The sequence below is a fragment of the Nematostella vectensis genome, chromosome 1 (genome assembly GCF_932526225.1).
Source record: "Nematostella vectensis chromosome 1, jaNemVect1.1, whole genome shotgun sequence".
NCBI lineage: Eukaryota > Metazoa > Cnidaria > Anthozoa > Actiniaria > Edwardsiidae > Nematostella > Nematostella vectensis.
The window spans coordinates 18149409-18160716 of NC_064034.1; the positions used below are offsets into that span (position 1 = coordinate 18149409).

General features: G+C 41.1%; 2 protein-coding genes across 2 annotated transcripts in view; both read right to left on the reverse strand.

Annotated features, from left to right (window-relative positions):
- Window positions 1–1916: 1916 nt before the first annotated feature.
- On the reverse strand, window positions 1917–4427 carry LOC116619304 (rhodopsin, GQ-coupled-like). Its single transcript, XM_048724389.1, has one exon. The coding sequence runs from the start codon at window positions 4070–4072 to the stop codon at window positions 3023–3025; it is 1050 nt and encodes a 349-aa protein (XP_048580346.1). The 5' UTR covers window positions 4073–4427; the 3' UTR covers window positions 1917–3022.
- Window positions 4428–9795: 5368 nt separating this feature from the next.
- LOC5514426 (organic cation transporter protein) overlaps window positions 9796–11308 on the reverse strand; it is a 3882-nt gene continuing 2369 nt past the window's right edge. Inside the window, exons 4-6 of the mRNA XM_048724395.1 lie at window positions 11168–11247; window positions 10463–10571; window positions 9796–9895 (exon numbers count right to left, since the gene is read on the reverse strand). Of these exons, the coding sequence (XP_048580352.1) occupies window positions 9811–9895; window positions 10463–10571; window positions 11168–11247 (274 nt within the window). The 3' untranslated portion in view covers window positions 9796–9810. The remainder of the gene's footprint in view (window positions 9896–10462; window positions 10572–11167; window positions 11248–11308) is intronic.

Consider the following 11308-nt stretch of genomic DNA (forward strand, 5'->3'; position numbering starts at 1 on the left):
GAAACGACTAGTAGGCCTCTGATACGATGTAGATTTAGACCTGAGGTTATACCCTGAATCACTTGTAATGCGACGCCCTTTAATGATAGGAAAAAGAGGATTCTCTGGTTTGATTCTGGAGACGAACCGCTGGCATGCAATATTTCTTCGCTCGTGCAACGTTGGAAGGTTTGCAAGCGTGAGTGAGCCCTCATAACTCCTACCTGGAAAAACGGTCTTGAGCGCGCGCCCCTGAACATTCTCTAGGGCGTCAGACAGATAATTTGGAAGGTTCGCGAAGGCTGCAGACGCATATTCAATGACCGATCTGATAAGTGACCGGTAGACTGTTATCAGCTCTATGGCATCCAGGCCGCATTTCTTAAGTACTCTTAGAGCATAAAGCCTTTTGTTAGCCTTCTTAATTAAGAAGTCGCAGTGCGCAACCCATGTCAAGTCACACGATATGAGAACGCCAACTAGTTTGATCGACTGCACCCGATCGATGGTATTACCGCCAACGGCCATGGGCTGCCAACTGCAACTATCATAGTTTAAGAAGCTAACGGACATTTCTTTGCACTTTGATGGATTAAGGCGCATGTTATTCTTTAGGGCATATGCTTGAATGTCATTAACAATGTGTCCTAGGAGGGATGGTGAGTTCCTAGGCGCCACCTCAAGAACAGTCGAATCGTCCACAAACTTAGCCCTCGGGGGCCACGTCCTGACCAAGTCATTGACCATTACACAGAAGAGAATGGGCCCAAGCCTGGTGCTTTGGGGGATTCCCCCGTTAAGTAGTTGCGAGAAAGATGTTTTACCATCGAGGCAAACAGACTGCGAACGCCCTTGTAGAAAGGCTGCAACCCATCGCAAAAGTGTCGTTTCAACATAAAGTGATCTTAACTTATCTAGTAAGATGTGATGGTCAATTTAAATCGAATGCTTTTCTGAAATCCGCGAAAAAGAGTCTAACCGAGCAATTGCCGAGATCAAGGGCCTCAAGCATAAGGTGTAGAATATAGACAATAGCCTGTTCGGTAGATCTAGAGAGTAAGTACGCAGCTGCCTTGTCTCCTATTATCTTTGCTCTACAAAGGAGTTCTATTGTCTCTATTCTTCTCGTTCTTTGTGTCGAGGTGCGGATATTGTTCATTTGCCCAATCAAATTGCAGCTTGTAAGAGCTGCGTACTAACCCGATCTAGACGCACCTGCGAACTGCTTACTATCTATTTAATCTAAGACAGCGGGGAGCATTCTCGAAAGTGTTAGTCCTTCCATGATCTTGGCGACTTGTGACGTCAGGGAGATCTCACGTCGTTTTTCACGGTCTTGGCAGGCTTGGACTTAGATTACCGATAAATAATAACAAGCAACGCAACAATAATATGAACATGAACTGAACCTTAGGACCATAACCATGCATAAATCTAGGAACATTAATGACCATGACTAGCACAACGCCACAATAACCATGGATATAACAGTCAGAGGCTCCTAGTCAGACAAATAAATCAATGGACATAATTGCAAAAAGAATTACAGGTGTAGGGCTACCATTTCAACTCAGCCCTCGTCTGATTAGAGTCGTGTTAGAAACAACTGCTCCTCGCGTTAGTCAACCGAACCTTTATATTTTCCATTACAATCAGGTAACATTTATCCATGGGGAGCGAAACGATTTTAATTCATCTATACTTGGCCCTTCGTGTCCGCTTAGTCATTGACCAAGGGGTCTAACCTGGGCTCATACCAGATTTTTTTTATTTTTAGAATCGTACGAAGGCTTTTCCGGTGGTAAACAAGCAGGGGTATATCTGCCTTCAGCTAGCGCTTTACCAGGTTTCTAGACAATCATTATAAAAACCATCCAAGAAAATATGCCGAAATATAAATACACTTAAACGAACAACCATGATATAAGCAAATAAAATATGAATTCATATTTTATTTGCTTATATCATGGTTTTTTGTTTAAGTGTATTTGTATTTCGGCATATTTTCACCCGGATCGCAATTTTGGTTCCTGTTGGGACAAGGAAGACATCTTTCTTTCCCCTCTTATCCTGATTGGGATTACTTATCGGTAAATAGATATATAGTTTTTTAATCTTATGATTTGATGTGTGAGGTATTTTAAATTGTTGTAGCATATAAGGATTTATAGTGATTTATTTCATATGATGTATTTTAATTGCAGTGAAATAGATTATTTTACTCCTGTGCATACATACTGTAATATGTCATGGATGAGACTCTATTTCTACGAAACAATTCGTGTATTACATAGCAATAAAGCAATAATCATTTCATTCATGATTTTTACTAGCGATTTACCAACACCAGAAAATATTAAATCAATCATTTGGCCTTTTGTGTATAACCTTATTCTTGATGTGACTAACCGATTATATTTACAGAGTAACTAAAATTATACCTTGATATGTTTTTCTCAATATATAACTGCTTATGATTAAATATGAATAATTCAAATTAACATTTTTAAATTCTGGCTTGTGTCATGACGTCATATTCGGTTGATTGTGCGGCTATCCCGGAGCTTTGTCCTTTTGGTCTTATGCACAGGTGTTCTTCACCTTGAACATTGTAGCGTTGATTCGTGCGTGTTGCATCCGTGCATGAGGTAAACAGTACTTGATCCAAATAGGAGTCCCTGGGGGAGGGGGCACTTGATCCAAGCGAGAGTCCCTGGGGGACGGAATCAAAATCCACTCCCCCAACCCCCAGCGTATTTAATGAACACTCCCTAAAGACACCTAGTTACCAAGAGAGAGTTTCCGAAGTCGTGTAATTAAAAACTTTATTCATATCTTCACACGAATAAAAATATCGCTACTGCTTATCTACCACGGACGGTGTTGTGGGTACCGACCCTATTAACAGCGGGGTTAATCCAAACGGACCGTGAGGGAAGTGTTCCCATCATTTTAAAACATCCACGCACAACTGGTTGAGATCCCTTCTGCGATTCTTATAGTCTCATCGCAGCCGCAATCTAACACTCCATTCTAACAAATTTCACGAAGTCAGGGGTGCTATTCTGTTCGTAATGTTTCCTCTTCCTCCCAAGCTAACAGCTGTCGATAACTGCAAATCACGTGACTCTGCCACTCTATTACCGCTGCCGTCAAATCCCCTGCACCTGAAGGCGCATGCAAAGGCTCGCCTAAACTTAGGGTTAAGAGCTCCATATATAAAGGGGTTACCCAGGCTACCAACGAACATGAAGTACGCGCCAACAGCAAATACTAGCCTGGGTAACCGCCCTCCCGCGCTCTCATACGTCACCATAAAAGATACCGGTACCCACGTGACCAAAAAGAAGCAGACGACTGTGAAGGCTGACATAAGGACCCGGATGTCAACAGTTGGCGCCGTGGGCGTGACTTGTACCTCGCTCGCTGCCGTATGGGCTTGTAGGTTGTTAGAGCTTGACTGAATCATCTTGTAGATCTTGTAGTAGCAAAAGAAGATCACCACCGTTGTGCCTGAGACGACACCTCCGACTACGACGACTACGTAAGAAATGTATTTGATCTCCCAGGACATTGTACACAAAGAGAAATAGCGGTGATAATGCATGAAGCCCCCGCCATAGAGGGGCGGCGTAGCTAGGAGAATTGATACCGCCCACACGAGCGCCGCGTAGATCCTCGCGCGACGTCTGTCTTTAAATATCTTCAAATAAACGTGCGGTTTAACCACCTTGAAGTAACGGTTGATAGCCACGAGGCCCATGTTTAGAATGGACGAAATTCCGAACGTAAACATGGTGGCAGCGGACCAAGGGCAGAACACATCGCTGACGGCCCAGCTTCCGTGACGTATAGACATTACCCAGAGGGGCATCTTGAATACAGCCATACACAGGTCCGTCCACCCAAGGCTCTCGATGAACACGTTATTAGTACTCTTGAGTCTGGGATCCCTGTGGAGGATGTAGATCAGCGATGCGTTGCCTAGGAACGCCACGACAGTGATGAGAGACGCGAAAAACACTTCAAATCCAACCTGAAGGGGAGATCTACCGAGTGGATCGGATGACATCACGCTCGTGGTGTTATCCATGTGTTACTGCAACCTATAGAGATTAGGGTAAGATGTCAATCACACCGCCATTCAGAGTCCCACAAGGCATCAATTTCTAGCGGCTAATTCAAACGAGTCGCTCAGTCTGCTTTTAATCAAGTATCAAGTATCGTTTTTTTTTTCATATTTTGAAAACAGCCAATCTCGACCACCCATGTTCATTACGTAATATACCTTTTTCGCGGTTAAAATTACATACTTGGGAGGCCTGTGGCTACACCAAAGAGAGGCTCAAACGGGCTTGCGCGTTTCTTCCCGCCAAAAGCAGAAACACAGAACACACAAGACATCAACATTTTGTACAATTTATTTTACACCTAATAACCATCTGATAGAAAAAGCCGTTTGAGACTCATTTTGGTAATAAACTACAGGCCTCCCAAGTATTTAATTTCTTAACGCGAAAAGGTGTATTCAAATTGGGTAGATCCATCCATATATATATGGCTATAAACCCATTGCAAGAAGACTTGTATTTACTAATAAAGCCTCAAGCTTCTAAACCCTATTAGCGGCGCGCATACTCGACTGAGTTCGTTTTTTTTACCTTGTTTGGTTAAAATTAATAGTTGTTGTGTACTGGAGCAAAAAAAATTTTTTTGAGGTGCCCACAATCGGCTCTAATTACTATAAGCCTACCTCGCAGCAGTCCAATCTTTCGTGCAATTTCCGTTGTTTTTTTATTGTATAGTCTTACAACTATACCTATTGGATGTAATAAGATTGACTGCTTTTAGGAACCAAATGGTGGTTTTGGATGGTAATTTGAAAGCATATTCTTATTCAATCATTTAAAAGAAAATCATTTGTTAAGTGCAAGTGCATGCTAGCCATAAAAACTATCAAAGCCTGCAAAAAGCAGGAATTTTTAATTCTCTGATTTTTAGGGTTACGTTGTCAGTTTAAGCTCGACAACTGATAGCTCGTCAAGAAAGTTTTGTCGATATTCTGTATAAATTTTAACGATCACTTTAGATATCATTCTTATAACATATTTAACAGTTTAAGTATTTGTAACATTTCCAAAATAAGTTAAATTTCACATAGATTTATGAGTAGAGAAGGTGTTATATTCTTTTATTCGCAATGAATACGTCATGGGATGTCGTAGATAAATAGAAAATATACGTATCTATTCCCGCTAGTTGATTTAGGCCTTTTCACTTCACTGTCATCAGTGAAAAAAACAACCATTTCACAAGTTTTATTACATTGCGGATTATAAGGTCAATTAGAATCCCCTTATTTATTGGAAAATTAATAGAATTCTTAACCCTTTTCGTGTATAAGATATATTCTTCGTGTTGGCACAGGGCTAAGTTTAAAAGTGTTGTATTTGTTTATTCGTCCAGATTAGGTGAGTATTATACTAAATTAAGTGATATAGAATTAGTGTTTTTCTGTCAAACAAAATCATATTTCAAAAATACGTCAAAATACGCAGTTAAAAGTAATCCCATTTCACTCATGTTACTGTTTTTCTCATATTTTTTATCTACTATCTTTTAATTGGATCTTCGCCGAGCGCGGCGGTGAAACTGATAAGTGGTAACTTGACCATTTCGGCAAAAACACGGTGATCAATGAGATTTTCCTAAAAAAACAGAAATCTAGAGTGGACAGAAAAAAAGAATGAACAGTTAGTAAAAAATTATTTTAGTGATACGATCAATTTGTCAACTCTGCTCATCGGAAACCTCAATGAACTACAGTTGTCAGTTTAAAAACTTTTGCAGACATCAGATCTTAAAATTTAAAAGCTCCCGATGGGTTTTGCTTGATTATGATGATTACTCGAACGCTTCTTACAGCACCTGATCGATACCATTAGGGACCTGTTCAGCTTTAATGCAGACTGTAAACTTAAAAAAATCGCAAGCTCGCGTCGCTTTTGGGTTTTACTTTATCGCGTTATACTGCTGGTAAATATATATATATTTAAAACACCTGCAGAGTTTAAAAGTGCTATAGATTAGGCAAACTACAGTTGGAATCCTTGCGAATGACAAAAGCAGTAAAAATCCGAAGAATTAAGTAAATTTGAGATCAGTGTTTGTAGCAAACTCACCTGGTAAAATAGTTAATCCTAACCCTATTTCCTCGTCGTCTTACGCTTGATTTCTTTTCAAATGACAAAGTGTTCTTAGCAGAGGTGCTCTTAACGGAGAAAGAGGACACAGCTGCGTTAATCCCCATAACAACCCGCCACTTTGACGATATTACCTCCTCCTATACTAATAATCCCCCAATACATAGCTGATTACTTCCCTGCCGACGCTTCTCGGGAAAATGGCAAAATTAAATTTTGTCCCCAAAGCCATATTAATAACTCAGCTAGAACTATACTAACAGGATACAAAACACATCCATAGAGATATGTTTAGTTTGTTTAATGGTCAGTTTGTTTATAAAGACAAATTGCACATCATTGTCATGTTTAATCAATTTGTTGGGTTGTGTAACATGCTAACATTAATTTGCTGGTAAAATGGTTTTCTTCCAGAATAAATTCAAGGGCGTAGCCAGGTGGTGGCCAAGGGGGCCCGGGCCCCACTTCTAGCAGCCAAAAATACAGTAAATGTATGAGACATTATCTAAAATACAGGAGAAAATGCCTTGGAAGGACCTTTGGGGCCCCCTCCTGTTAAAAATCCTGGCTACGCCGCCTCGAAAATGTCAAATCTGCTCGCCGACATTTTGCATATAGATATAATCTCTTGGTCTTCTTTTTACATGGCAAACATAAAACTGTTATTTTCTGATTTTTCTCAGAGCCTCAACACTCAGACCTCATATTAAACATTATTTCATCAGTGTCACTTGCTCCAAAATTGTAGCGCGACGCTCTTTCTAAGTCGTGAATACACGAAGCCGAAGAGGCCCGAAGTAGTTCCTTTAATACTATGTTTTTTGGTGTGTCGTTATTTTTTATAGAAAAAAAAACAGTTTTCACCTCTACCAATCAAAACTCCTGTTTCATGGACAACTCATGTTTAATAGACAAATTTGATTTTTACACTCGTTTTCAGTCACCCGTGCACCCAGTGCCTCTCGTTTACGAGTCACAACTGTGTTTTGGTGGGCGTCTATCATGACTTGAATTTGCCCTGTTATGCAACTCTCCCAGCTTTAGATCGATCACAACCAAACTACACCATAGAGGATCGCCTTCTGTGGCTATCGTCACCGAGAAAATTTCAATAAACATTAAGCCAGCAAAAAGTTCAAATTGTTTCTTAGCTTAACGTTGTTGTTGATTTAGTGCGTATGTGTCTCTCGTTTACTTTCGTGACGCTTGGTGCTTTTCACCTCTCTCATTGGTTAGCGGTCTAACGGCTGCCGTAACTGCGAAATGGCTCCCGTCACCAAAAAACAGTCGCCACTCGGAAACGAAAAACACAAGGTGCACGTGTGACTGAAAACGAGTGTAATACGTTGTAATACGGTTGATTTATTTTACATTTTAACCCATTGACTCCTCAGCCGGCCTGCACCTGCCTAGAAGTACACCCACAACCCAAAAAAAAAAAATCATAAATGCAAAATAAAGACAGCGAGATTAAGATACTTAGGCATCAGTCTAAAGGATAAATGGTCTTGAATAATAGCATCCAACCAAAGTGATAGCAACTACTCTTCAAACAAAAGCTAGTCAGTTTTTTTGATAAATTTCAAACAAAGATAAACAGCAAAATCGACCCCCTCAACAAACCGCCCAAAGTACAAAACCAAGGGAAAGAGATTAGCAAACACTGCCTAAGAGACAAATATATATCTTTATTCTGATCTTACAGGTACAATCCCATGGACTCAAAACACCATGTCCACCCCTCCCTAACCATCTTGCTGCTATTACAGATTGCACAGCATTCTAGGAGATCCGTGGAAAAATTCAAGAGGAAATGGCCAGTCAACACACCTCTCCTCAAAGTCAGCTCAGAATACTCGAATCGCAATAAACACAGCGACAAACACAACAAAACAAATTACAGGAGCACAGCTTGCTTTTTTGTCAAACACGCAATAAACTCAGAAGAAATTCATACATTTTGCTTGGGTTTGATGGTTAATACTTGGATTCCATTCTCGGTTATATTTTTGGCAAATAACAAAGCAGTCTCGTCTTGGCCACCGTTAGTGGGGTCGACTTCTAATTTTGTTGAAAAAATTGAATGTATATGAACTTTGAATAGATACAGTGTAGAATATAACTTGAAAAAGACAATATCTGTAGCTTTGTGTATAAAATATATATTTATAATCTTGTATCCATGGATACTGACTTAATATCAGTCAAATCTTCGGCAATTTTGGTGTCGACCCGTGAGTTTCCACAACATGGCATCCCATAATAGTCCTTCGCGCCCTCCGCCTCCTCGATTGTCTGATGCATCGGTGCGAACTTGGTCTCTGGGATCCAGTAGGTTGCTATGGCAGCGATCAATGTCAGCACGACAAAGATTCCCATTGGTAGCTTCATAGAGATGCCAGGAAGGTGAACCTAGTATGACGCGAGATAAGAATCCATTACTCGTTAGAACAGAAACCTATAAAGCCTTTTTTTTCACTAGTGACGGAAACCTATAAAGCTTAGTTTTCACTAGTGACAGGAACCTGTAAAGTCTAGTTTTCACTATGGACAGGAGCCTATAAAGCCTAGTTTCCTCTAGAGACGCAAGTGAAAACGAGCTGTGAATAACTTAACTACTTCGGAAATTGATTGGTCAGTTATTGTCACGCGGCACGAATAACCAAGCATGTTGTTATATTGTCGTGTTTCATTTTCACTTCGCATATCCAAACGCCAGCGCAAAAAAGGATAGTGGAAGCATGGGTGGCCTAGTGTGTTAGCGCGTCGGCCTCTCACCGCTGTGGCCCAGGTTCGAATCCTGGCTCAAACTGGGGATTTTTTCGGGTTCCTGCCTTGATTCGAATTTGTGTCACAAGTGAGTTGAAATTATTCTCCCGTGTTTCCAGTCTTCTCGGATAAGGACACTAAACCGGAGGTCCCGTCTCTTCCAGCTGCACTACACTAACCTGAACTGAAGGGACGTAAAAGAACCACTGGGGACGCAATAAACCCTCTGGTAGTGACCACCCCCAGTGACAGTGCTTACTAACCGAGGGCCATATGTTAGAAAACTGTATATTCGGTTAAATATGCTACCCTCGATAAACAAACAAAGATTAAACTGGATATTTTGATATCTTGTGTTGGTCTGGTTTTCACAACTGAACAACACTCTGGTGCTTGCGCGAAAAATAGACAGCCATATGAATAGATTAAATGATTATTTATGGTTGGATGGATACTGGATAATTTATGAATTTGGTTTGGTTTTCATCAACGAGGCCGTCTTTTCATTTTGATGTTAGAATAGGGTCGAACTATGCTAAGGTGAAATCGTTCTTGTTATAAATTGAATCTTAATATGCATTGCAGAAGGAACTATAAAACGAGAGCAAAAAAAAATGAGAGGGGGCGGGTGGGTCACTAGGAGAAGCCTTCCACCTCGTAGCCTATTGCCTCACAGCTCTGTTGCCTCACAGCTCTCGGAACACACTCTACACCCGAACTAGAGGAATCATTGTTAGATGCCTCCAATTTTCGGTAAGTGGTCTAAAAGAGTCTAGGGCGAGCGCGCTGGAATTCTGACGTTTGGGCCTAGGCCTGTTATCCAAGATGACGGCCAGCCAAAACGTCGTCCTGACGTACACTAATCACTCACCATCGCTGCCATAAAAGGGGCCAGTACGTTTCCAAGCCTCGCTATCGTAGACCCTGTACTGAGAGCCCTACTCCTGCCAACAATATTTTATCTCTTAAGGTTACATACAGGATTTATACATATCAAGATTACGTTCATAAATGAACAAATTCGAGTAGCTAATCTCTCTTATTGCAGCTAGATGCTGAATTAAGCGAGCGCAGATCCAGATACAGACGTGGTCGAGTTGAAAGGCTTGGGAAGGTGCCTGAAGAGAGCCGCCATACAACTCGTGTCTGACCACGGATTAAAGCTAAGATCGGGGAGAAAACTGGAGGACCTAGAGGAAAATCCTCGGAGCATAGGCGAGACCAACCCAACTCACGTCGAAACCGGGAATCGAACCCAGAACCAAGTGGAGAGAGGCAGAGGCACAGAGTGACGCTTTGCCAACTGCGCCACCAAGGCCCCCTCGCGCGAAGGAGTTGTTGAGTTTTATGGTGTCCTGAGGCAAAATATTCCCTCCCCCCTTAGATCTTTTAATGAACACTCCCTTAATTATCCCAATTTATATAAGGAAAAAAGTCTCGAAAGCTTGGCGCAAAGTGCGTTACCTAAAGATGCGTTTCAAAGATGATAATTTTAATGGTTTCTTTTTTACCTGATTACTGTGGGGAACAGTTCCGTGAATATGACGTAAACAAGGCCATAGGTTGCACTGGTAAATGCAGATCCGCAGATGGCAAAAGCGGTAATCAACATGCCATTATCTGGAAAAGAAAGAACAAAAAGTAAAGGGACTTTCCATGTGCTTTACCGGAAAACTGTGGGCAGTCTTGACCACATATAAAGGCTCGAGACTTTTCAAGTGCGAGATTTCTCGGTTGCGTGAAAAAACTTATATATGTGGACGGACTCAAGGAAAATGGCCCTATTTTCCTCAAAGGTGTGGCAATATTTAGTGTCTTGTAAGTTAAAAAATGAAAGAATTTCGGGGAATCACGCCCCTGTTCATGAACGATCTTCAGTCCTTATTTACCTTCTTCCAATCTTATGTTATTAATCCCCTATTCCTCTAGCCTAAGCAGTGATCCACATCAACGTCAACGAGCGACACAGAAAGCTCTGCTCAGGAGGTTACTATTCCTCATTAGTTAGCCGCAATAATAAATTTGACTGTGATGATCCCGGGCATAAGCAGCGCTAACATCGAACAGCAACGATTGCTCAACATAGACCATAGCATAGCATCTCGTTGCACCACGCGATAACGTATGCACAAAAAATCCCTTATTGAGTAAATTCCATTGTTCATGTTTTCCTATTTATGATGGCGCTTGTTTGCACGGGACATAGGGGTACATACCGGAGGGTGTCACAATTATCATCAGACAAAAACATGCCGCCAATATAATGAACACTATGTAAGTTAGGCGTCGGCCAATTCTGAAAAAAAAGAGACTCTCATTTTAGTGTTACTCTCGTTCTGTAGAACTTACTGCAATTT